Here is a 23,095-nt window from a genome sequence, read left to right as displayed (position 1 = left end):
CGAAATGATACAAAACTGTATATGTACGCTATTCAATGGGGTAGTATATGGTACCAACGTAAACAAAAAAAAGAGAAGGGAGAGCGTAGTGCATCATCCCGCCATCAATTGAATTCAAACTCGTAGTACACATACGCAGTGTACTCGGCGCCTCCTCCTTCTGCGCCCGCCTGCATCTCATGAGGGTCGTCTCGCTTGACCCGGCCCTTCTTGTCTCGCCCGAAGGCATTTCCGGCGAGATACGAGTATTTCTCATCGAGGTTCCGTTTCGCCCTGTCGGCATATTTGGAGGATTGCGTCTACATCCCCAAGTCAGTAAATGCGGGCATTTACCGTCGCGGAGTCAACATACCCTGATGATCGTGCAGACGAAATCCAGAGGCAGACCGTACCGCAGCACGGTCTCAACAAACACCCGCAGAACAAGCACGTGGATCCAAACCATCACGGCCTCACTCCACGCTGTTCGACCAAGCCGAAGGGTCTCACCCCAGAGCTTCCGCTCGTCCCCGCCAACGCGCTCGACCTCCTTTTGCTCTTCTTCCTTCCCACCTTCGACGTACTTGAAATCGCGCGGAATCCATTTGTGCTCACGACACCGGTGGACAAACTCCGGGCTGTGCTTCTTGAACGTCGTGACGGCGTAGAGGGTGAACTCGTCGTCCGACGCCACGAGGGTCGCGGATCGGGGCACGACCATGGGCGCCACCGTCTCATATGTCTTGAGGAATTCCTTCACTTGCTGAGCGGGAACAGCGACAAGGTGCGTTTCAATGTATTCGGAATCGCGGACAAGAGTGCGGGGATCAACGACTGATGCGAGTGATTTCGTGGAAAGGTTTCCTCTACAGATCAGAAATGAATTAGAAGAATGTTGAAGCGAAAGAGGTGATGCCCTCACGTTTGTTTGCGTTGAAGAGTCGCCAGCGTATTCTTCACCTGGTTGTATTGCGAGTACTTAGACCGAATGTCATTGTCAATACTAGCAGCTTCCTATTTTCCATTAGCTCTTGCTGGATCGTCATAAGATTCACGCTCAATACCTTCTGTAGAAGATCGATCAACTCCCCCAGCGGCTTATCAGCACGATACTTGACCTTATTCCACGAGAATGTCCTCAGATACTGATCAACGGGCTCTAGGTTCAGTCAGCGAGCAGGCTTCCCCCTTCCCCAACAGACGCAGCAGACACAGTGGACATACTATCATTGACAGTTTTCATCTTATCGATCTGCGTCTCATCTCCCTCGAGGACGCCCTTCAACGCATCTCCGACCTTGGCGACGACGCCTTGACAAGAAGCTTCGAGTTTCGCCAGCTCATCGGCTTGCTGCACCAGAGCGTCGAGAGTACCGATCTTGAATTCCGGGATTGGAAAGGGTGCTACGGAGCCATTGTCGGGTGATACCGTGGCAGAAACAGCATCGAGAGCGTCATCGCGGTGGTGGGAGGGAGTGATGGATGTGGGGAGCGAGACGAGGAGGTACTTGTTCGACTTGGACATGATGTCGGGACGCGATGCAGGAAGGACTAGCAAAACGTATGAGTTAAAAACGATAATATGGGCCGTCACACCCAAGCAAAGGGAGTGAGGTAGTCAGATAGAAGCTCAGCGGACGTTGGAAGTCTGGTTGTATGTAGCTTGGAGCTGGCGGTCATCGGAAGGTCCATCAACGGAGGCGGTGGGCCATGTTTTGGCGTCACAACTGTGATATTGCGGACATGATCCTGAGCATTTTAGCATCTTAAATTCAGTGCGTTGTGTGAATCAATTATGCAGTTTACATTCATACTGCTAAAACCCTGTTCTTGATAATACCGTATATCTTTGCTCTAGAAACTATATACCTTAATTTATGTACAGTATCGCAAAATGCACCCATCTATACGCCCAAAACAAACACGTCTCTATCCCTCCCGAAACCGGTCCTCTACATATTTCTAGCCGCTTGTTCCTGAACATACTAGTTGGTAATTTTGTACAGACTCGCCATGGCCTGAAATCATAGTCAGCACATTATTCCTTATTCCAACGGCCCCCGGAAATGGACTTACCGCAGCTTGCTTGGGCTCAACAAACAGAGCCTTTGCTTCCACCAGTATCACTGGCTCTTTACCATCCTCAGGAAGAGTTTCAATATGCGCCTCAACCCAAGCCTTCCGGCCCTCCACCTTGACCGTTTTCGCCTTCAAGACAGCATAGTTGTTGGCCATCGCCGGGCGCCGGTAGTCAATGTTCAGATTGGCTGTCACACCCACTTTGTTTGGCAGCGCGGGGAAGCAGCACCTGGCCATAGACTCATCCAGCAGCGTGGCCAAAAGACCCCCGTGGACAATGCCAGGATGACCGGAGACATCGGAGCCAAGGTAAAAGATGGCAGTCAGGCTCTTTCCGCCCTCCTCGCAGAAAACATAAGGCGGCACCACAATTCCGCCCGGAGTCGCAAGGATGCCGGCCGTTAGATGACGCGCGCGCAACTCTTGCGGGATCTTCATATGTGGTCGCGATTCGGTATAGGCCGGGTTTTGGCGCAAAGCAAGTGTCACAGGGTGATTGCGAATGTACTCCTCGACCTCCTTCGACAACTCATCCGAAGGTACAAAGGCAGTGAGAGTTTCCTCGTCGGTGGGCATGCTGGCAGCCATCATGCGCGATACGGTTTTCTGAGTCTGATAAGCAAGCCCGGTAGAAAATGCGACGATGGCAATGGCCGTGAATCCGACAATGCGACGTAGAAGCTGGTAAGGTTTAGCTGTTTGAGACTGCGCTGAAGCTGCAGCAGATGAGTTAGTAATATCCGGAAAACACAGTATTCGATGGATCCAAGATCATCACATGCGTACCTGTGGTATACTGTCGGTGTAAACGGGGGCCAAGGACGCGCGAACAAGTTGAAGAAGGCGGGAGCGTCCGATTGGGGATCTTCGGCAGGCGTTGGGACTTTGTAGGCAGACAAGAAACAATATACGGGCCGTGCTTAGTGGAGACTTCGCGAAAGAAAGCTCTGGACGGGACTGGCGGGGGCATGGCCAGAATGATTGGGGACGAGATGGACTGGAAAATGGAGGCCTGGAGTTGCGAAGTCTTCTTGACTGGGGTCTAGAAGACTGACTCAAGGGCACGGAGATAGGGAAGAGATGCAGTGCCTCGGATGTTGTCAGGATTAGGAAAGGCTCCCCAAAGCGGGCATAGGACTGATCGAGGGGCTCTCAACAGCTTTCAAAGGTATATAACCCAACTTTTTGGAGCTCGAGTATTCTGGATCTCAACTTCACGTTTCAAGAAATCCTCTATCTACCGGGCCTTTTCTCTGTTGGGGACAAGGAGTACCTCGCTAGGCACTCCCTAGAACGGTCAGTATTGAATGCAACAAAAACGAGCGGGAAATAGCAAAGTCCGATTGGCGGATGGCGGATGGCGGAGGGGATCACTCAGAGTGAGAGAACCTCGGCTGATTAAGTAAGCTACGTACAGGAAGCTAAGTTAGTTTACATGGATGTTGATGGGAGATGATGTGATGTTGATAGATATTATTATTGCTAGTGCAAATTGCACCTACATATCACTTAAGTTGACTGCATGAAAATGTTGTCAGGGAGTATCGACGTCTGATTGACTAAGCTCATTGTCTGCTCCGAGATGAGACCAACTGCTCTGATCTCTCAGACTCTCTCCTTCGGAGCCTATGGCGTTCTCATAATTCCAACAATACCACTCCTCTAGATGTTCCTCATTCAATATCACCGATGAAGAACTTCAACTCTTATTATGGAATGTGCTCCTGCAACTGACTGTTACATCACTAATGCATCCATCTGCACCTCCGTCACATCGGGGATTTATCACCTCTCACCTTCCACCTCCAAATCCATCAATTAATCCCTGATCTTCACTTCGTTCAAACTAAACCCATCCTTCCCTAACCAGGATGTATCACTCGCCCTTGCTCAGGATCGTCAGGGGCATAGGAATGCAACAATGCAGAAACATCCCACCGACTTCGCGTGCCCCTTGATAAGGATGTGGTGCGACGCGAAGATGCTGGTTTTTTTGATGTCAACCTGACTCTGTATCTGGCAGACAGCCAGTTTCCGTTCTTTCTTGCGTAGGCTACGCCTATGGAATAAATTATACTTTATTGTCGTTCTTTATGCGATATATCCAACTTTTGGTCCCTCATTATGACTCTTCTATCACTGTTCCTTCTCTCGAGCATCCCATTAGCTTTGGCCGTGACCAATTCCACATCTCTAGACTACGATGTTCTGCAATACGTCGATCCACTCATTGGAAGTGCCAACGGAGGTAAGCTCCCGAGCTAGAATGTTGACTGGTGTAGACGATCGTTTTCTGACAGACTCAATAGGTAATGTCTTTGCTGGTGCATCGCTTCCTTATGGTATGGCCAAGGCGGTAGCCGACACGAATTCCCCGAGCAACCAGGGAGGCTTTACACTCGATGGCAGCAATATAACTGGTTTTTCTAGCTTGCACGATTCTGGCACTGGAGGAAACCCATCCCTCGGAAACTTCCCATTGTTCCCTTATCCCAAATGCAAAGGTGACGATGTCAATGGTTGCGCTTATCCGAAGAAAGAGCGCCACATCGGATATCATGCGGACTCGGTCAAAGCTTCTCCTGGATACTTTGCACTGACCATGAACTCTGGCATTAAAGTCGATATGACCGTTTCCCATCATACATCTCTGTTCCGTTTCCAGTTCCCCACCGACGGTGCATCGAGTCCGCTTATCCTGCTTGATCTTACAGACCTATCGGATTCAAGACAGGACAATGGAACGATTTCCGTCGATGCTTCTACCGGACGCATGACGGGCCATGCGCGCTTTCTGCCCAGCTTCGGGAGTGGATCATACGTGCCGTACTTCTGTGTTGACTTTCAGAGCAGCTCTGCAGTTCGCGATAACGGAATATTTGTCAATTCACGCGCGAGCACAGACGTGAAGGAATTGAGGATATCTCGGAGTATCAATGGATACCCTCTTCCAGTGAGTCGACTGGCGGTCTCATTCATCAGGATCCTATTCTAATTGCATCTAGGGAGGTGCCTTTGTCCGGTTTAAAGCTGCTTCGGATATTACGGTGCAGGCCCGAGTGGGGTTGAGTTTCATCAGCAGCGAGCGGGCATGCTCCAATGCTGAGTCTGAGATCCCGGATTTCGATTTTGAAGCCACACGCTCAAAGGCTACCAAGGCGTGGCAGGACAAGCTTGCCCCTATTCGCGTGTCCAGAGAAGGCGTCAATTCTTCTCTTCTAACCAACTTCTACAGTGGCATCTACCGTACAATGATTAATCCGCAGGATTACACTGGGGAAAACCCACTCTGGGAGAGTAATGAGCCATACTTTGACTCTTTTTACTGGTAGGTTCAGTCAATTTCTAGCGCAACTCCCCTAACGCTTGCTAGTTTATGGGATTCTTTCCGGTCTCAGCTACCCTTTTTGACCATATTCGACCCCGCGTCGCTGGCACGGATGGTCCGCTCGCTCATTGATACTCAGAAGCATCTGGGCTGGCTTCCGGATTGTCGCATGTCTCTCTGCAAAGGTATTATCAAAATGCCCGCAGTTAGACTCGCGTCGACGAACTGACCAGTTGTAGGGTACACTCAAGGAGGATCTAACGCAGACGTCGTTCTCGCCGATGCATACGTGAAAGGCATTTCCGATGGCATCGACTGGGAAGCCGGTTATGCAGCCGTTCAGAAAGATGCTGAGGAAGAACCGTACTACTGGTCAAACGAAGGCCGAGGTGGGCTGAACAGCTGGAAATCGCTGAAGTACATTCCCGTCGAGGACTTTGACTACGTCGGCTTTGGCACTATGACCCGCAGCATTTCCCGCACTCTTGAGTATTCCTATAATGATTTCACCATCTCGCAAATGGCGCGTGGCATGAAAAAGACAGCCGATGCAGAAAAATATGAGAGTACTTCGGGTTACTGGAGAAACCTGTTCCGTGAGGATCAGACTTCGTTCGTCAATGGTAGCGACACTGGGTTCAAGGGGTTCTTCCAGCCCCGATATCTGAATGGCACTTGGGGGTCCCAGGTAGGTCTCCCTCGGCTGGCCCTTGCGGAGTTTGCCGATTGACATGAATGCAGGATCCTCTGACATGTTCAAACATTGACAACAGTGGGAGATCATGCTCGCTCCAAAACAACGCAGCAGAGACGTTTGAGTCCAGCATCTGGGAATACCAATTGTAAGGATCGTCGTTTCGACTTTCAAGCTCACGACTGACTAGACTCCAGCTTCGTCCCTCACGACATGGCCGCTCTCGTTACCCTTCTTGGAGGACCAGACCGATACGTCCAACGACTCGACTATCTCCATGATAAAGGAATCACCTACATCGGCAACGAGCCATCTTTCCTAACCGTCTTCCAATACCACTACGCCGGCCGCCCCGCCAAATCAGCCTCTCGCGCGCATTTCTACATCCCCAAATACTTCAACCCCACGCCAGCCGGCCTCCCAGGCAACGACGACTCGGGCGCTATGGGTTCCTTCGTCGCCATGTCAATGATGGGCCTGTTCCCTAACCCGGGACAAAGCGTCTACCTGATCACCGCGCCGTTTTTCGAGGTCGTTCGCATCCAGTCCCCATTGACCGGCCGCACAGCAACCGTCCGTGCAGTGAACTTCGACCCGACGTACCAGAACATCTACATCCAGTCTGCCACGCTGAATGGCAAGCCATACACTAAGAACTGGGTCGACCATGACTTTTTCACCAAGGGAAAGGAGCTGGTACTTGTTCTAGGTAGAAACGAGAGTCGCTGGGGAACAGCCGAGGAGGATCGGCCGCCTTCCTTGTCGACTCGAGGAGGGGCCTCTTCTTCGGGCCTCAGGCAGAGAATGGTTGATTTCGACCCCGCTGCTCTCCAGTTCGGCGAGTATGGCCACGCGAGGCGACGACGTCACTCTTTTCCGTTTGCTTACCGGCACCATGCTGTTGCCAAGGAATTCACCCACACGTAGGAGTCTGCAAAGAGGGAGAAAGGCGCTGTGAATTTTCTCTACACACGACTGCAGTCGCGAGTGTTTAGTCCTTGTTGAATCATGGACGAACGATATATAATATCGTCATGTTAAATGGATCCGAATCGGAAATCTAACTGCAACCGTAGCTATTTACATAAGAGCATCAATGAAAAAGCAGTGAAAATCAATCAAGCCTTGGGCCGGTAGAACTTGCTCTCCACCCAAGGCATACCCGTAACTGTTGCCTTGCGGACCTTATTCCGGACCAACACCCCAACCTCGGTCCCCTTCTTGTGCATGCCGTTCTTGATATAGCCCATAGCGATATTCGTACCGCCTAGTGACGGACTCGGCAGTCCGGAGGTAATGACACCGATCTGCGGGTGCGACTCGTCGCCCAGGTCGACGACGATGGCGCCCTCGCGCGCGGGACTGCCCTTCTCGACTGTGAAGCCGACACGGCGCTGCGAGAGGGTCTTCGCGGGGGACGCCAGCTGCGGGAGAATGGTGGCGGCGCCGTTGAAGTTGGCCGTTGCGGGGTCGCGGCGGTCCTTGCCGACGACCCAGCCCAAGGCCGCAGCGGGAGGTGTCTGTGCGGTGGAGATGTCGTTGCCGTAAAGGCACATGCCTGCCTCGAGGCGGAGGGAGTCGCGGGCCGCGAGGCCGGCGAGCCGGACTTGCTCCGGGTTGGACAGAAGGAGCTCAGTGACCTGCGTTGGGAGGGAGGGGCAGCCACCTGTGGGGATGGAGATCTCGAAGCCGTCCTCGCCAGTGTAGCCGGTGCGGGAGATGAGGAGGGGCTGTGGGGTTGGGGTGCCGTCGGGCAGGGTGAGGTGTAGGGAGCGGCAGTTGCCGAAGTAGAGGGTGCTGAGGTCGGTGTCGGCGGGGGAGGCCGCGCCGTGGGAGCTGATCAGGGGCTGCAGGACGGAGGCAGCGAGAGGGCCCTGCAGGGCGACGAGAGCCCGGTCGGCAAGAATCTCCCACTTGATGCTGTCGGCGCCGTGGGTCTGCCTGTACGCCTCGATCTCGGCCTGCAGGAAGGCCAGGTCCTCGGTGCGGCGGCCGGCGTTGGTGACGAAATAAAATGCGTCGCCGTCGAGGCGGGTAATGACGGTGTCATCGACGATGCCGCCGGTGCCTTCTTCAAGCAGGCAGGAGAGTGTGGAAGAGTTAGGCTTGAGCTTGTCCAGAGACGAGGGAGTGACCTTCATTAGCAGCTCCATGGCTCCAGGACCACTAAGATGGTGTTGTACCCTACCCAGGGTTAGATTCAGAGTGTCTTCAAAGATCAACATCGCTGGTATGGGCAATACTTACATATGGCTCACGTCGAACACACTAGCCTTTTCTCTGGTCCAGTGGTGGCTCTCGACGTGACTGAGATCTGAATACTGTAGGGGCATAGAGTACCCCGCAAAGGGCACCATCTTCGCTCCCCTGGCAATGTGCAGATCATACAATTGAGTCTTCTTGACTGGTCCTGAGGCAGTAGACGAGGCATAGCGCCGTGTGACCGCATTTTGGGAGTGCACCGATGGCCCAGCAGTGAATCGGGGAGCTATGCCAGCGGCCGAACAGCGGCCGTGGAGCGGAGATGGGAGCTGCCGCCGGAGGATATTGGAGCCATTGGCCGCAACACGGGCGGTTTGAGAAATATATCTTGCACTCACGAGGTTCGCACCTCGTTGCAAAGGTCGTAGAGCAGACATAATGGGTGACCAAGACGCAGAAGAAAAGATATCTACGGAATCAGAAAGTTGGACAGATGAAGCACGGTGATGAAATTGCGGAGAAGAGGTGCGATAACGGAAAAGTCACGTGGAGATAGGACAATTCCGCGGACACTCGGTGCAATCCGGAATGATCTCAACTTGATGTGATGGAGACGAGATCCGATGATGATGATGAAGGGAGAGAAGCATATATGAGAAGATAAAAAAAAAAACGCATGCCTAAATATCTACGTATAGTGGCGGTCAAATGGGAAGTCTAACAAAGCGGCCATCCTGGGCTCCATCGGAGAGAAATGGCATCGGAGCAAAAAAGCCCACATTTGGCCGCGGCGTTTATGGCTGCTGGATCTGCGGATCGAGATACTAAACTAAGCAGGCAAGCAGATTCAAATGAATATCGATCCAGAAATCTGCCGCGCAGCGTTCAACAAGTCAAACATCATGAATAGCAACAACCAGTTAAATAACAGATCCTTTTGAGTCGTGTGGGCCCGAAGATCCAGCTTTGCGGTCTTCGTCTTTTCATCGCACTATCAAGGGATAAAAAATCAACAAGAAAATAAGATTATAATCCATTATCGGCGCACGAGAATGGGCTTCCGACGGAACCTGTCCGATAACTTATAATGACGCTCATAACGGCAGCCTGCATAGGGTCACGTTAGCGACACGCTCATGAGAATGCTTGAGAGGAAGGCTTACATAGGTTCCGGGTCCTAAGAAGAACAATCCCGTCAAGATCAGGCCGATGTTGACGATAAAGCCAACCCAGCCGCGGATACCGCGCTTCTTGTAGAAGCCCGGCCCGTGGTCGGCGTATCTCATCCGGAGATAGGCAACCCCCCAGAAGATGAATCCAAAGAACGAATCGAATAAAGAGCTCATGATGGAGAGCAGGTCGGAAAAGAAGGGAATGACCTCGGCGATGATGAAGGCCATGATCCAAAGGACGGCAAGGATACCAGTCCAGGAGGCCCATCCAACCACGGTGTGATTGCCCTTGTGGCGCGTACCGTCGAAAAGACGGAAAAAGATGAAACGCGCCGACACGGAGGCATATAGAACACCGAGGAAGATCAAGGTAGGAACCATGAACGAGAAAGATACCTTCTTATAGACCTCGTTGCCGATGGAACCGAATGCGGGCGCGGTCATATACTGATTTCCCGTATAGTCATATACAATAGCGCCCACCAGACTGAAGACGACGATCTCGGCAATCGTCACGGCCGTAACGGATTTCCAAAAATCCTTGGGTTCCTTCATCTCAGCGATGAAACTGGGAAGTGTGATTTGGCCAATGAATGTGTAACTGATGTTCAAAAATGCATTGACACCGGAAACGAACGTGGTGCCTACCACTGGAATCGCGGTCACAATTGGTTCACCCTGCGCAGCAGAGTAGCCCGCCGGATGATCTTCAACGGCCGAGAAGATGACTGCGAGAATGACGGATACGAAGGTGAAAATTGCCGACAAAGTGGCGGCCTTGGACAATCCGCTAAACGTCCGTGGCAGAGAGAACACCAGCGACACTATGGCAGTCACCAATGACCAGATGATAGTGCACGCTCCATGGCCGGTCATTGTGTTCAGATATTTGGCTCCGACCAAGCAATGCAAGCCCTAAGAAGATTTAGAACCTGCATAAGGTGGGGGATTGTGGCAAGAAGGATATGAATACCTGGATGAACGTGTTGTTCAACAAGAACATGACGGCAGTCATATACCAAGCAATCCTGGAATCCCAGAAGAGGTACTGCCCGATGTCGCAGACATCACGGACTTCAGGATGGCGCAAGCAAAACCTCCTAATCGGAGTCAGTATCCAAACCGCGCGAATACATGGCCAATCAAGCATACCAAATAATCAGGGACGTATACAGCACAATCGCTGCCACAACCACGGTCAAAATCAGACCCGGAACGAGGCCCAGTACTGAATATGACCACGGAAACGACATGATCGCCAGACAGATATACTCAGAAAAGAGCAGGGCGGCAGTCTATTACACCAACAGGAAGTTAGCACTCTGCGCCGTCCAAATGGCTTGCCCGGTCGCGATTACCTTTTGCCAGCTACATGTGCGATATTTGATGGAGTTCTCCGCCTCAAGCTCAATCTGCCTACCGACATCGCCGTTCTCTGAGTCCGACTGCACGCCATGACCCTGGCCCTCAAGATCCAATTGTTTCAATTTATCGGGAGAATCTCGGGCCTGGTCAGACGCGCTGGACGAGCGGTCGTCCTTCGGGAATTTTTCTGAAGAGGTGAACCACGCCATTTCAACGTGCGGACGAACCGCAGATGGAAGCAGTCGGTAGTGTGAGCGAGAGAAGTGATGTTGTAGACCTTTGAATGCATGTACTGCGCCTCTTGATTTTTGGGCGGGTCTATACAGTCATAGAGATTAGTATCGACCAGAAAGGAATGAAGCCCTGGTAACCCTGGCAGACGTTCAGAGACACCACAACATACAAGATATTCAACAATTAAGCTTAAGATATTCAGGCCAAAGACGAGATAAAACCTGAACACTGAATAGCAGACCAAAAAGTTCAATTTGTCGTACTGTTAGCAGCGGAGACGATTGCAGCGATAAGGCGAGGGGGAAGACGAAGACAAGATGTAAGAATAATCGGCCAAGAGAAAAGGCAAAATCTTGATTCAACAAGTAAATTCCAAAGAAGACGAAGAGCGGAGAGAAAAAGAAAAATCATATACTGTAGAAGGATGATCCATGATCAAGTAAGATTGCAATCACAATTAAATGCTGTCGAATTAAAATAATAATGCCATGGATTATCCCAACCCTTATGAACCGGCAAATAGGCTAGGTCCTTGACTACTTCCTACGTAAATTTCCAGGTACACTATGGAAGCAGATGGACGCAATGCGGACGGCGAAACCAACAAGAAGAGATCCATAGTCGCCAGCGATGGTTAATCTTTAGGCTCTATGACGTGCTCAGGCCAGGAGTTTCTGGAACCATTCACTCACAGCAAGTCAAGAGACCCATAAGATAATACTCTGAGGGCGGCCAGGGTGGTGACAATTACGAGGGAGAGTGAGCAAAGACAGCCGCAATAGGCGTAGTACTTGACGTATGAGCGTTGGGGTCGAGGAGGTAGTCATCATATCCATCCTCATTGGGAAGTGGACGGCAGGGGTTAGATGTGGCGGAAAAGGTTCCTTGTAACGGGTGAACTATAACAAGGTCCCTGACCAGCTGTACATCTTATCAATTCCAAGTCTCTCGAATCCCAACAGTTTCATGTCCTTTCATACGTATTCCATAGCTATACTTCAATCTGACACCAACACATTTGTACTGTGAGTTTTACTCTCAAATTCAAACAATAATAACAGAGATTTCACCCCGAGAGTCCACAGCAACAGGCAAGAAAGCCGCAACTGCAAACAACCATGGAGATGCCGCCATTGGCCCATGCTTCAGTGTAACCCTCCTTGTATATCACCAATCAGCGCTATCCCTGGGCGTGGTGTGTGGGGCCGCCAGATCGTGTCCCGCCCCGCACGCTGCATCTGGCAGTACCGACTCTCCACTCGTCACTCAGTTTTGCTAGTATATGGGAAGTGAAGGGGCAATGAAATCTCTGACAGCGGATAGACGCTAAGGTCTAGGGGGACCATGGCGCGGAATTACTAGGCTGTGCAGAGGTCTCAAATCCCGATTGTCTCAAGCTGACGTTGGGTGTGTCTGTACTCATGCGAGGTGCTAGATATGATGTAAGTTTATGTGAAGATGCACGTGACTCTAGTAATGCCAGAAACACAGCAAGAGCCGCAGAAAGGAAGATCATGGCCCGAAACCCTTGAAAGCCACGTGGTATAAGATAGACTTTTGTGGTATCTATATGCACATATACAGACGTCTCCGTAACCCCGTACTCGAATATCACATTCCCTCGTCCTCCCCGGCAAGCAAGGCTGCATAGTCGTCCGCCGATGCAAATGTTGGCAGGTGCTTGAGCTTGCGTCTCTTCTTCCGCCCAGATGCCTCGTCCTCCTTGGGCAGCTCCACGCCTCCAAGGTCGATATCGGACGGTAGCTCCTCGTCACTGCCGACGAATGCCTCCTCGTCCGACGCATCCATGTCGAAATCGTCTTCCTCGTCCAGGGCTTCTTCTTCCTCCATCTTCTTGCCCTTGGTCTTACCCTTGGTAGGCGGCTCCTCGGCGTCGGACTCTGCGGCAGCATCAAGGTCTTCCATCTCTTCGTCGGACTCGTCGTTGAAGATAACTCCACCATCGCTCTCAGCAGCCTCATCGTTCTCACCCTGATCATACGCGGACTCGAGATCATCCAGATCGAGATCGTCGTCGCTATCACCAGCATCCTCCAAGTCAGGCCGTGACTTGACAAGGGCTTCCCAGATCTCCGATTCGGCGTCGCTAAGTCCTTCTGCGTTTTCTTCACCGCGCCCACCGGCGTCCTTGGCCCTCTTCTTCTGGGCCTTGTCCTTGCTCTTTCCAACTCGGCTGAAGTATTCATGGAAGAAAACATCTTCCGCTGCCACATCCTCGGTCTTCTTCTTCCAGAACTCCTCAGAGTTGGGTGGCAGATCCTGACTACCTTTGGCGGTAACCACCAGCCGGTCCTTCGTGTCGCTACCAGCGAGAGGTTGCATGATCGAGCCACCGCGGGTGGTTGCGGACGCCTTGGGGGTTCGGTAGATGAAGCGGTCAAGGAAGTGTGTCAGTGTGTGAATCGTCATGTCTGGCTTGCCGCTCATCGGGTGGTGGTTCAGAAGGTGGGAGGCATTGACTGACACCGACGGGTGGAAATGATACAAGTACGGTAGCTATAGATCCTGTTAGCTTTGCTCTCCCTGATGTTGAGGTGCCAGCAAGTTGAGGTCCATCTTACCAATTCCCACAGACAAGTCTTGTCAGCATTGCTATGTTCCGGATCTCGCTTGCGAGGGTCATATCGGGTTGAAGGCTTCTGTTGCTTATCTTCGGGAACTGCAGGTTGTGCTTGCTGTTCATCATCCTCATCGGGCACGTCTCTGAACACCTCTTCATCGTCGCTTTCGTTATCCTCTGGTTGATCAAACAAAGCCTGAATACCGGGGAAAGTCTTCTCCAGCTCGCGGATAAGGTAAAAGACACCGCAGATGAAAGCCGGCTGATGTAGACCAAGTACTTGAACGATCCGCTTGACAAAGGCCTTGACCCGACGGAGGTTCAAATCGTTCTTCAAAGCCTTGAACAACAGGTTGAGATATAGCGACTGCTTCGAGGAAGTGGCAACTCGTGGGTCGAGAAGTGATTCATAAAGCGTCCGGTAGAAGCGATCAGCACCCACTTGGTGAGATGCTGTGAGTTGTTGGATGAGCATCAGAGCTTGGATGCTAGTGTTGAAGTTGGAAGAGTGTGTGATACGGAAAAGAGTATCGATATGTTTAGAAAGTCTGTGGACAGGTTAGCACATTATCATGTTACAGTAGACGATACACATACCTGTCGGTATCCGAGCTCGTGAAAGGATAAGCTCGGTTAACACCCGTCAAGACTGCAGAAATAAGCTTCTCACGCATTTCCTCTTCCTGTGCTTGACTCTTTGCCAGATCATCCTTTCCTTTGCCTTTCTTACCCTTACCAAACTTGCCTTGATTCTTGCCTTTGCCATCCTTGACAGGCTTCAGAAGAGCAACAAAGAGGGCGAAGTATATATCCAAGAGCTGAACGGCAACACTCTCCTCCTTTAGACTAAGAATGGTCTGGTTCAAGGTGATGATAGCGTAGTACTTGGCGTGCTGGCTCTGACCCGGCCGGAAGAGGATCTCTTCAACCGCCTTGATGATGGTGGGTTTCATCAAAGGGTGAGCCTGTTCAAGTTGCAAGAGCAGATAAGAAGCTCTCGAGGCGATTTTCTTGGCCTTGTCGCCGAGTTTGTTGACCAGCAACCGCAACAGGTTTGCTTCCTGCTCCGGCTTTTCCTTCAGCAGCTCATAGACATAACTGACGGCTCTGGAGCGCGAGAACTCAATCTCATCATTGCACCACACTTCCAAGATCTTCAGAACCTCAAAGTATTGGTCCTTCAGGAAGTGCTCATATGCCCACATGATGAGATGGCTGTTTTGCAAACCTCCAGGAAGAGGGTCGCCTTCCGACCATTTGCTTCCAGCTCCTTGGAATGCCGCCATGAGAGCTGGCTGGTTTCCAAAACTCTTCAATCTCCGATCACTCGGAAGCAATGTACCCTGGGCAAACATATCCTTCAGCGATCTCAGAACTTCCACAGCCTGAGCGCGACTGCGCTTCCTGCCTAGGCCAATCAAATTCTCTAGTTGCTTGGTGTTGTGCACTGGCGACTCTTGCACAGCAAGCGTCAAAGCCGAAATCTTGTCGCTGAGGGTACCGGTCGACATGATGGTCGTGTAGAATTTGTGAGAGGAAGAGGACGAGGCCTGCTGCGCCTCCGTGTACATCTTAGTCTCCTTCTCAAGAAGTGAGATGGCATAATTGTGAACGCGTTCCACCACGTGGCGGGGCAAAGCCTTCGCTTGTTTCGTGTTTGACGGAGTTGGAGGGAGAGCCGTCGCATACCAGTCAGATCTGGGAGGGATAGTCTATCGGCTTGTTTTAGTACATTTCGAGGAGCAAGAACTTGGATATACTCACTAGTTTCGAGAATTCTTTGGGGAAGATATTCTCGGCGGCTGGCTCTTTGGCCTTCTCCTTCTTGGGAGGCTCAACGTTTCTGGAAACTGGCGCCGAAGAGGCTTCCTCCTCTTCTTCTGACTGATCGCCATCCTCGCTCTGCTGAGTGTCGTCTTCCTCCTCTTCTTTTTCCTCCTCGTCCTCTCCTTCAGAGCCAAATGCGGCAGCCACCTCGTTTTCGTCCTCAATATCGTCGGGCACAACTTGACCAGCAGCAGCTAGCATTGCGGATAATTCCTTCCTCAGCGAATCCTCATCAGACTTGTTCTTCGACTTCTTCTGTGTCTCTGTGACTTCCACTTCAGACTCGGATTCCACGCCCGCCAGCAGATCAAAGTCTTCTTCGGTACCACCCAGCGCCAAAATCTCCTGGCGTAAAGTGTCATCCTGGTTTCCACCAAGCTTCTTCTCTTCCCTAGCGATCACTTCTCCGTTGCGGTCACGTTTCTTGCCTTTGTTGTTCTTATCGCTCTTGGCTTCACGTTTCGGTTCGGACTTCGGTGCAGATTCCTTCTCCTTCTTCGGCGTAGATTTGTCCAAGTTCTGATTCTTCTTGTTCTTCGCCTTGTTTTGTTTGGCAGCCTGCTCATCCTTCAATTTCTGTTCGATTTTCTGTCGCAAGCCAGCAAATGCACCCTCCTCAAGCTGAGGAAGAGATTCCCCAGCAGACTTGGAATCAGCCACTGGGACTGCATTTGCTCCGGAGGAGCTCTTTCCTTTGCCCTTGGCCATTGAAGCGTCGTGAAATGGCCAGACAGACAATACGCTCGTGGTTGACTTCGATCATCCAACTTTTTTTTTCTGCCGCTGGAAGACGAAACTTTGCTGCGGAGATGCTGTTGGCCGCCGGAGAATAGTTTCGCGGTCCCCGAGATGCCGGCCGCTTGGACCATGCCTATGGAGTAAGGTCTGCAGTATCAGTTGCAAATATAGAAAATTACATGATAGTATGATTATATAATGTGACATTGACTGTTGTTGTATTTGCTCAAATATTTGAATTGCTGATATTTATTCTTTGTTAATCCATGATTTCTGGGGTTCGCCCGGTCACGGGCCGCTTTTCGAGGACATGTCGAGCATACTTGGGTACGATTCGATTAAGTAGAGCTCAGAAATGCCTGTTACACGTATGATTCCCAAGATCTGATCTGTTGTTGCTCAAATACTGAGATATCATAGACGGATGGTAGGAATCGTGTCACCAATTTCTGGATTCCGACAGGAGGCATCTCGAAGAAGCCTTCCCAAGGCGAAAAAGGTATAGTAGTCTTATACTGGCCTTCGCGCGAACAATCGCCACTGACTTGAATCAGAGGATGCAAACGAACTCTTGATCCGAGGAGGCTTCCTCCGACAGGTAAGCTGCTGCCCCATGTCGGGATGCTTAAGCCCGCTATCTGACTGCTACGATAGGCCTACTCCGGAATCTTCCATATGTTACCGCTTGGATTGCGGGTGCAAGAAAAGCTAGAGCGTCTTATTGATAAGCATATGCGATCTGTTGGTGTGTAGATCGATTCCTCGGCGGGGATGACACCTTCATTGACTTAGTTTTCAGGCGCCTCGAAGGTCTCTCTGTCCTCTATATCTTCTCAAGAGCTCTGGGAGCAGTCAGGTCGTCTGAAAGAAGGTTCAGAGGTGAATTTTGTCCGCCTTTGCTCGGTAGTTTGTTACTAACAATTATCCAGGTCTTTAGATTTCTGGACAGGAAGGAGTCTCGCTTCCTTCTCGCCCCTACTCATGAAGAGGAGATTACTACTTTGGTGGGAAGCCTCACCAAGTCTTACAGAGACCTCCCTTTGCGCGTCTATCAAATCTGTAAGTAAAATAGTGATCTCTTGATAAACCGCGTCACTGATGCAGTTGCCACGTAGCGAGAAAGTATAGAGATGAGCCACGACCAAGACAGGGCCTGCTTCGCGGGCGAGAGTTTCTTATGAAGGATCTCTATACGTTCGATTACAGTGTTGAAGAAGCTTTGAAGACGTACAACTTAGTGAAAGCGGCTTACAAAAATCTTTTTGATGAGCTGAAGATACCTTACCTAGTCGCTGCTGCAGACTCTGGTAATATGGGCGGGAGCCTGAGCCACGAATTCCATTTTCCCAGCTCGAAAGGCGAAGACACTGTCATCAGCTGCTCGAACTGCGACCATGTCTACAATGACGAACTCGCAGATGGAAAGGCACATGGCATCGAGGAGGCTCAAAATGCCGGTTCTGGGCAAGTATCAGGCTTCGACACGGGGGCAACTTCAACCGGGGATAGTCCAACCGTCTCAGTTGATTTATGGATGGCGATATCAAGAGACAAAAAGACTCTCTTGCGGGGGTGGTACCCCAAGTTCTCCATGCGCGAAGCAAACCAAGAGCCCGTGGAACGCGAAGTCAACTCCCATGCAGTCAAATCTATAGCCACCGCAGCCGGGGTTGACATCGACCTTAGCGTAGAGAATCCGCTTGAACAATGGGTCTCACAGGTCAAGTCTGACAGGGAATCCAGTATCTCCGGCTCTTCTGAGCGTCCGCAGGTCCTGGATCTGTATGACGCACAGGTAAGAGTATACAAGCGCCCGCCTCTAGGTGACCTTCTGGAGAAGGTCAACCGCACTGCGGATGAGATTGATTACTCCATGCTCGATCGCTTCCCCGGCACGAATCAAGCGCTGAACCTTGTCAAAGTACAAGATGGCGACAAATGTACCAAATGCGCAAAAGGTTCCTTAAAGACCCATACGGCTGTCGAACTCGGCCACACATTCCACCTGGGCACCCGGTACAGCGAAGTCCTCCAGGCATCCGTCATGGTTGATCGATCGCTATCGGGGGGCTCTCAATCCAAAGACCAGCTGGTGCCCATGCAGATGGGCTGTCATGGGATTGGCGTCTCGCGCATGATCAGTGCCGTGGCTGACAGTCTCTCAGACTCAAAGGGCCTTAATTGGCCCCGAGCTATGGCGCCCTATGAAGTAGTAGTCGTTCCCGGGAAGGGACTGGAGACGGAGGCAGAGAAAGTGTACGATTCTCTCGTCTCAAATCACACCTCTTCCGTTGACGCTATCCTGGATGACCGCGACAAACCGATGGGATGGAAACTCGGGGACGCAGACTTGATTGGATACCCTGTTATCGTTGTAGTTGGCAAAGGGTGGAAGAAGGCACAGACCCTCGAGGTACAATGTCGTCGCTTGAACAATCTACGCGAAGACGTGCCATTGGATCAGCTGCCGTCCTTCGTGCAGTCCCTACTAGAGCGACTATGAGCACGACTGGCCAATGGTCCATCTTGTCTGCAAGCCCACAAGCTGAGTCATGTAATTATATTTGTAGAACGACTGTATACTAGCATCTCAATCAATACCCTCAACTCCAGATTCCCAGTCATCTCCAATTATAGCTGGTCCGATAAAAGGATGGTGCGTGGCGATATCCGTCTACTCCTAAAATCGCCCATGGGGCCACACTATCTCCACGCGCTGCAATCGACCATCCGAAAAAAAGCACCCAACTGACCTGGCTCCCTCGATCAATCGATCGAAGTAGACCTCTCCAACTCGGTCACCTCAGATAAAGAAGCACAGTGCACGGGGCCACTCCCGCTTCTGACCAGGGGTCCACAGCTTCCTCCCTCTTATACTCGAAAAAGACGCCTCAATTAACCATCACCACCAAAATGCCACCTACAAATACCCCCACATCCGACTCGTCAAGCTCAGGCGGAGCTCCCCCCGGCGCCGGTAAGCTCTCGCTTCCCTTGCATATGCCATAACTGGATATATTCCGTATTCTGCACTTTCCAATCGGAGAGCCGTGATTAACGGAGCGTCCACAGTGAACATCACATCTCTCTCTGTGCCTCAACTCCGCGCCCTCCAAACCCGCCTCACCTCGGAGCTTGAGCATCTGACCACCTCGCATCAGAAACTGCGCGCCGCGCAATCCAGATTCCGTGATTGTGTGCGATCCATCAATGATGGGGTTGTGGGGTCGGAGAAGAAGGGAACAGCTGGGAAGGATGATATACTGGTTCCTCTGACGAGCTCTCTGTATGTGAGGGGTAAGCTCGCGGATCGAGAAAAGGTGCTTGTCGATGTTGGGACGGGCTTTTATGTTGAGAAGGTTAGTTGAGTCTTCTTCCTGCAGAACCACATGTTTGAGGGCTAAGTTTGTCTTCCCTTGAACAGACTGCACCAAAGGCCATTGAGTTCTACGAAGAAAAGGTCAAGGGCTTGGAAACAAACTGTGTCGAGCTGGAAAAGATTGTACAGACTAAGAGTGCTCAGTTGAGACTCTTTGAAGACGGTAAGACCTAAATGTCTTGTACACGGTCTCGTTCAATAACTAACTTGCTTTTATAGCTTTGAGACAAAAGATGCTAAGCGGCGAAGGCGTCCCATCTTCAACCGCAGCTACAGGTGCTGGATAATTGCGTTGCATCCCATTTGAAAAAAAGGCGCTTAAGGTACAGTCAGCAGAATACAAAATCGGTTACCATCATAAAAATTTTATGATACCTGGTGCAAGTCCATATGGATAAGAGATAATAGGACCTCGTTTCTATGTAGGCTTAGTACGATCTGACGCAGCATTGCTTATATTCCCAAATCACGACCCAACAAAGAGCGGATCAGATAGCATCCAGAGTCCGTCACAACTGATGTTAGCTTCTTCCAGCTGTTTGAGACGCTCTTGCACAAGACGAAGATTGTATTCGAAACATTCGAACGTCTGTTTCCAGGTGTTATTGTTGTCTAACTCCAGTCCGCAGGCACAACTCTCCAGTAAAGTCTCTGTACGAGGCTGCCTAGATCCAAGAATCTGATTTTACTACAGACCGACTGTGGCAGCGAACGACTTACGTTCCGCATTTCGAGAACAAAATCTCTCGGGCTAAAGAGCTCAGTCAGAACAATGTGCCAAGATCTGCATCCAACAAGACACGCATTTGAGGGCCGTTGTTGAACTGCTGGTGTTTTTGACGTGCAGTACCGGCTTCATCAGACTTCTCGCTCGAAGGACTCTTAGGAACTCGCTGCTTCCCGTTTTCAGCGGCAGTATTCGTTGAACCTAGAAGCTCTGCAACCTGTCTTACCAAGGCAATCAGCTCCCAGAATCCTTTGCATTTGCCTCCGGTGGTCTCTTCTATGGATGGAAAGAACGTGTTCAAACTGGGACTGTATCTTGCAGTATGTCCGAGCGGTATATTCGCGTGCTGTCCGAGCAAGTTGTCCCAATTTGGATCGAAGATCGATGCACCCCAAGAACTTGAAGGAACCTCGGAGATTGGACCGGTGATGGCGGCAGGGCTCTGTCCCCCGTACCCTGGCAGAGTCATGCGACTGTACTCATCGTAACGGGCGATCTCGAGGATGTACTTGGTGTTCTTAAGCCGGTACCTGATCGCTGTCTTTTCGACAAACCGGGACACCGGGGCAGAGGCTGGAAAGACGACCTTCCTCTGTGGCTTTGCCGAGATGTCGTTGATGTCCGCAGTGCGTCTGAAATTGATAGAATGGGAGAAAGACCTCAGAGCGGCATTGATTGAAGATGCCTCATAGAACTCGAGGGATTTTATTTCAAGCTGCCAGTCGGATCTGTTACACTTGAATTAGTTTGGAGGTGGATACTGCATGGTCAAAGTTGGCTTTACCTCTCAAAATCGATGACGCCTATCTGGAGAGGGGGTCGGTGGTCGGCAGAATGGCCGCTCTTACGTGGACTAAGCCAACGTCGTTGAGTGATTTCATATTCATGCGCACCAGGACTTTTGGCAAACTCAGCTTCTAGTCGAAGCAGCGCATTGTTAGATCCCAAGAACTCGAAGTTCACTGAGAAGGCCAGTTCAGCATCAGAAAGTTTTCCTGTCACGCTGTCGCACGGTTCGAGAATATCCGTGGCCTCGAAACATCTGGCGAGCAGCTCATTTTTGCCAAGGTTCAGTCTGTTCACGGGAGTCAGTTAATCTTCTGCGTTCATGTGGTGGCGATACATACCCTGGGATCAAGCGGCCCTTTGCTTGCTCATGCAGCAGCATTTCTCTAAATTCTTCAAATTGATACGAGGGCTTCTCGTCCTTGGGGAGACGGTATTCATCTAGCACGAATGATCCGAGGTTAATGCGCATACGCAAATGACCACGAACAAAGGCAACGCCACGCAAAGACCTCTCGATAGCCTGGAGAACACGGGCATTGTTCTTTGATTGTATCAAGGCGGCTCGGATCTCCCATCGCTCGAGGTCCTTGGGGCGGGATCCTTGGAGGCGTGCTTTTCCAAACTGCTTGTTGCGCTCCATGACAATTGCCTCTTTCATGGAGGCTGGCGCAGGAGGCTCAACAACATAAACCTTGGACTTGACATTGCTATTGGCAATGATTTCACTCCACTTGGTCCTCAAACACTGTACTATATGTCTCATTGTATCCCAGGATTGTCCAAAGGCGCAAATGTAGGCTGGCATGTCCTTTGGGATGAACAAGTGACAGCCGAACTTCGCCCTGATAACATCAAGGGCTTCTAGTTGTGAACCAAGGGAGTCAACGAGAGAGGGGCCTTCTCTTGGCCACAAAAAGAGCATCTATGGGGGCGAGCAGTTAGATCGCAGAATCAGTCTGTACTGTTTCAGAGAAACTGACCTGCTCGGGAAAAGTCGATGGGTCCTCGGGGGCCTTTCTGAGCTGCTGTAATATGTGCTCGCGCCTTTCCTTCAATTCAACATCTGCCTCCTTGTTAACAGAGTGTGCGTGGATCTTCGCCCATTCAAGCTTTTTCTTCGTCGCTATGGAGGAAGTGGTGCACTTTGCAATGATTTTTTGAAGATGCTCCTTTGCGGAGGCGATCTGAGACGGTTCACCCCAAAGAAAGATCGCCTGGCTGCTATGAGCGAATGCATCTCAACCGATACATTTTCAGCTCGCTTCGTTGAGCCGGAGGACTTACCTGGTCTGTATAGGCAGGCGGCTTCACGAAAGCGCCCGTCTTCTTGCTAATTTCCTTGAAAACCTCGTGACGACCTTGAGAGGCGTGAGAGCTCCGTCCATATATCGTGGTCCTCGCTACTCCGAAGAACCTAAGTTGAGACCCATATTAATCATCACCCCCAGGAAGAGAAGCCGTGGTGTACCTACTCATATTTCAAGGATCCGAAAAGAGCTGGTAGATTCACAACACCTGGAGTAAAGTGGAATGAGTACCCCCTGCTTATAAAATGAACATTCTACCACTGACCATTGGGCTGCGCTCCATTTCGCCATTTGGCCTTTGAGGGCGAGTCCTTGAAGAATTGGTTTGGAGTGTGTCGAGTTGTAATCTGTCGAACCGCAGGGCTTCCCCACGCTCTCAGCGGCCGATCAATACCTCTTACCTGGGCAGTTTGGCTTCGGGGACTTATTACGCCGCGAGAGGTGGGTCCTTGCTGGGTCTGACCTCGAGGTTGCTGTTTCTGTGGTTCGGTTCTTGAGGACATATTGGATGGAGACGGCCCATGAGATTTGGACGGCTGTTTCATAAGACGCGACTTAGATGCCTTCAAGTCGTAGCCTGGCAGCGCCCATTCTGCAGATCGTTGTCAGTTGAGCTCAATTCTTGCGTTGATCTTGTTGCACGATTTGAGGAACGGATATTTTGTTCTTACCAGCAGCTCCTCCAGGCTCGTGA

At 51.0% G+C, this 23,095-nt stretch overlaps 9 protein-coding genes across 9 annotated transcripts; 3 read left to right on the top strand and 6 right to left on the bottom strand.

Annotated features, from left to right (window-relative positions):
- Positions 1-104: 104 nt before the first annotated feature.
- Positions 105-1,504, bottom strand: AFUA_1G10810 (H(+)-transporting V1 sector ATPase subunit C; the record flags this gene model as incomplete). The annotated part of the gene is made up of 5 exons (XM_747353.1): positions 105-299; positions 353-845; positions 902-993; positions 1,044-1,138; positions 1,204-1,504. The coding sequence occupies 5 exons, from the start codon at positions 1,502-1,504 to the stop codon at positions 105-107; spliced, it is 1,176 nt and encodes a 391-aa protein (XP_752446.1).
- Positions 1,505-1,761: 257 nt separating this feature from the next.
- Positions 1,762-3,399, bottom strand: AFUA_1G10800 (PaaI family thioesterase). Its single transcript, XM_747352.3, has 3 exons — positions 2,845-3,399; positions 2,056-2,774; positions 1,762-1,997 (listed from the first exon to the last, which is right to left on the bottom strand). The coding sequence occupies exons 1-3, from the start codon at positions 3,026-3,028 to the stop codon at positions 1,965-1,967; spliced, it is 936 nt and encodes a 311-aa protein (XP_752445.2). The 5' UTR covers positions 3,029-3,399; the 3' UTR covers positions 1,762-1,964.
- A 137-nt stretch (positions 3,400-3,536) lies between these two features.
- AFUA_1G10790 (glycoside hydrolase family 92 protein) lies at positions 3,537-7,058 on the top strand. Its single transcript, XM_077803906.1, has 7 exons — positions 3,537-4,306; positions 4,368-5,011; positions 5,064-5,386; positions 5,432-5,571; positions 5,626-6,074; positions 6,128-6,228; positions 6,278-7,058. Exons 1-7 carry the CDS (start codon positions 4,183-4,185, stop codon positions 7,005-7,007), a joined length of 2,511 nt encoding a protein of 836 aa, XP_077660076.1. The 5' UTR covers positions 3,537-4,182; the 3' UTR covers positions 7,008-7,058.
- Positions 7,059-7,198: 140 nt separating this feature from the next.
- On the bottom strand, positions 7,199-8,812 carry AFUA_1G10780 (glycine decarboxylase subunit T; the record flags this gene model as incomplete). The annotated part of the gene is made up of 2 exons (XM_747350.2): positions 8,328-8,812; positions 7,199-8,264 (listed from the first exon to the last, which is right to left on the bottom strand). The coding sequence occupies exons 1-2, from the start codon at positions 8,717-8,719 to the stop codon at positions 7,199-7,201; spliced, it is 1,458 nt and encodes a 485-aa protein (XP_752443.1). The 5' UTR covers positions 8,720-8,812.
- A 1-nt stretch (position 8,813) lies between these two features.
- Positions 8,814-11,532, bottom strand: AFUA_1G10770 (putative neutral amino acid permease). Its single transcript, XM_747349.2, has 6 exons — positions 11,223-11,532; positions 10,813-11,137; positions 10,607-10,749; positions 10,428-10,554; positions 9,446-10,369; positions 8,814-9,389 (listed from the first exon to the last, which is right to left on the bottom strand). The coding sequence occupies exons 2-6, from the start codon at positions 11,026-11,028 to the stop codon at positions 9,309-9,311; spliced, it is 1,491 nt and encodes a 496-aa protein (XP_752442.1). The 5' UTR covers positions 11,029-11,137; positions 11,223-11,532; the 3' UTR covers positions 8,814-9,308.
- Positions 11,533-12,015: 483 nt separating this feature from the next.
- AFUA_1G10760 (RNA-binding ribosome biosynthesis protein MAK21) lies at positions 12,016-16,197 on the bottom strand. The gene is made up of 4 exons (XM_747348.2): positions 15,399-16,197; positions 14,232-15,346; positions 13,636-14,182; positions 12,016-13,570 (listed from the first exon to the last, which is right to left on the bottom strand). Exons 1-4 carry the CDS (start codon positions 16,167-16,169, stop codon positions 12,665-12,667), a joined length of 3,339 nt encoding a protein of 1,112 aa, XP_752441.1. The 5' UTR covers positions 16,170-16,197; the 3' UTR covers positions 12,016-12,664.
- Positions 16,198-16,350: 153 nt separating this feature from the next.
- On the top strand, positions 16,351-18,872 carry AFUA_1G10750 (putative proline--tRNA ligase AIM10). Its single transcript, XM_077803905.1, has 7 exons — positions 16,351-16,567; positions 16,620-16,698; positions 16,754-16,797; positions 16,854-16,944; positions 16,999-17,078; positions 17,129-17,258; positions 17,315-18,872. Exons 1-7 carry the CDS (start codon positions 16,466-16,468, stop codon positions 18,700-18,702), a joined length of 1,914 nt encoding a protein of 637 aa, XP_077660075.1. The 5' UTR covers positions 16,351-16,465; the 3' UTR covers positions 18,703-18,872.
- Positions 18,873-18,916: 44 nt separating this feature from the next.
- AFUA_1G10740 (prefoldin subunit 5) lies at positions 18,917-20,180 on the top strand. Its single transcript, XM_747346.2, has 4 exons — positions 18,917-19,176; positions 19,272-19,558; positions 19,624-19,741; positions 19,798-20,180. The coding sequence occupies exons 1-4, from the start codon at positions 19,113-19,115 to the stop codon at positions 19,863-19,865; spliced, it is 537 nt and encodes a 178-aa protein (XP_752439.2). The 5' UTR covers positions 18,917-19,112; the 3' UTR covers positions 19,866-20,180.
- Positions 20,181-20,329: 149 nt separating this feature from the next.
- On the bottom strand, positions 20,330-22,946 carry AFUA_1G10730 (uncharacterized protein; the record flags this gene model as incomplete). The annotated part of the gene is made up of 6 exons (XM_747345.2): positions 20,330-21,033; positions 21,090-21,380; positions 21,433-22,016; positions 22,075-22,278; positions 22,379-22,508; positions 22,660-22,946. The coding sequence occupies 6 exons, from the start codon at positions 22,944-22,946 to the stop codon at positions 20,343-20,345; spliced, it is 2,187 nt and encodes a 728-aa protein (XP_752438.1). The 3' UTR covers positions 20,330-20,342.
- Positions 22,947-23,095: the final 149 nt, after the last annotated feature.

Source organism: Aspergillus fumigatus, chromosome 1 (assembly GCF_000002655.1).
Source record: "Aspergillus fumigatus Af293 chromosome 1, whole genome shotgun sequence".
Lineage (NCBI taxonomy): Eukaryota > Fungi > Ascomycota > Eurotiomycetes > Eurotiales > Aspergillaceae > Aspergillus > Aspergillus fumigatus.
This window is presented reverse-complemented; position numbering and strand designations above follow the sequence as displayed.

Bases quoted from the DNA above. Each gene is read 5' to 3' on its own strand.
- AFUA_1G10800 (XM_747352.3), bottom strand. From the start codon at position 3,028: ATGCCCCCGCCAGTCCCGTCCAGAGCTTTCTTTCGCGAAGTCTCCACT. The intron at 2,775-2,844 runs GTACGCATGTGA...CATCTGCTGCAG, and splicing joins ACACCGACAGTATACCACAG to CTTCAGCGCAGTCTCAAACA. The intron at 1,998-2,055 runs GTAAGTCCATTT...CTATGATTTCAG, and splicing joins TTGAGCCCAAGCAAGCTGCG to GCCATGGCGAGTCTGTACAA.
- AFUA_1G10790 (XM_077803906.1), top strand. From the start codon at position 4,183: ATGACTCTTCTATCACTGTTCCTTCTCTCGAGCATCCCATTAGCTTTG. The intron at 4,307-4,367 runs GTAAGCTCCCGA...CAGACTCAATAG, and splicing joins CATTGGAAGTGCCAACGGAG to GTAATGTCTTTGCTGGTGCA. The intron at 6,229-6,277 runs GTAAGGATCGTC...ACTAGACTCCAG, and splicing joins AGCATCTGGGAATACCAATT to CTTCGTCCCTCACGACATGG.
- AFUA_1G10770 (XM_747349.2), bottom strand. From the start codon at position 11,028: ATGGCGTGGTTCACCTCTTCAGAAAAATTCCCGAAGGACGACCGCTCG. The intron at 10,555-10,606 runs GTATGCTTGATT...GACTCCGATTAG, and splicing joins TATACGTCCCTGATTATTTG to GAGGTTTTGCTTGCGCCATC. The intron at 10,370-10,427 runs GTATTCATATCC...AAATCTTCTTAG, and splicing joins TGAACAACACGTTCATCCAG to GGCTTGCATTGCTTGGTCGG.
- AFUA_1G10760 (XM_747348.2), bottom strand. From the start codon at position 16,169: ATGGCCAAGGGCAAAGGAAAGAGCTCCTCCGGAGCAAATGCAGTCCCA. The intron at 15,347-15,398 runs GTGAGTATATCC...ACAAGCCGATAG, and splicing joins CCAAAGAATTCTCGAAACTA to ACTATCCCTCCCAGATCTGA. The intron at 13,571-13,635 runs GTAAGATGGACC...CAGGATCTATAG, and splicing joins AGACTTGTCTGTGGGAATTG to CTACCGTACTTGTATCATTT.
- AFUA_1G10750 (XM_077803905.1), top strand. From the start codon at position 16,466: ATGATTTCTGGGGTTCGCCCGGTCACGGGCCGCTTTTCGAGGACATGT. The intron at 16,568-16,619 runs GTATGATTCCCA...GAGATATCATAG, and splicing joins CTCAGAAATGCCTGTTACAC to ACGGATGGTAGGAATCGTGT. The intron at 16,699-16,753 runs GTATAGTAGTCT...GACTTGAATCAG, and splicing joins GCCTTCCCAAGGCGAAAAAG to AGGATGCAAACGAACTCTTG.
- AFUA_1G10740 (XM_747346.2), top strand. From the start codon at position 19,113: ATGCCACCTACAAATACCCCCACATCCGACTCGTCAAGCTCAGGCGGA. The intron at 19,559-19,623 runs GTTAGTTGAGTC...TCCCTTGAACAG, and splicing joins CGGGCTTTTATGTTGAGAAG to ACTGCACCAAAGGCCATTGA. The intron at 19,742-19,797 runs GTAAGACCTAAA...TTGCTTTTATAG, and splicing joins GTTGAGACTCTTTGAAGACG to CTTTGAGACAAAAGATGCTA.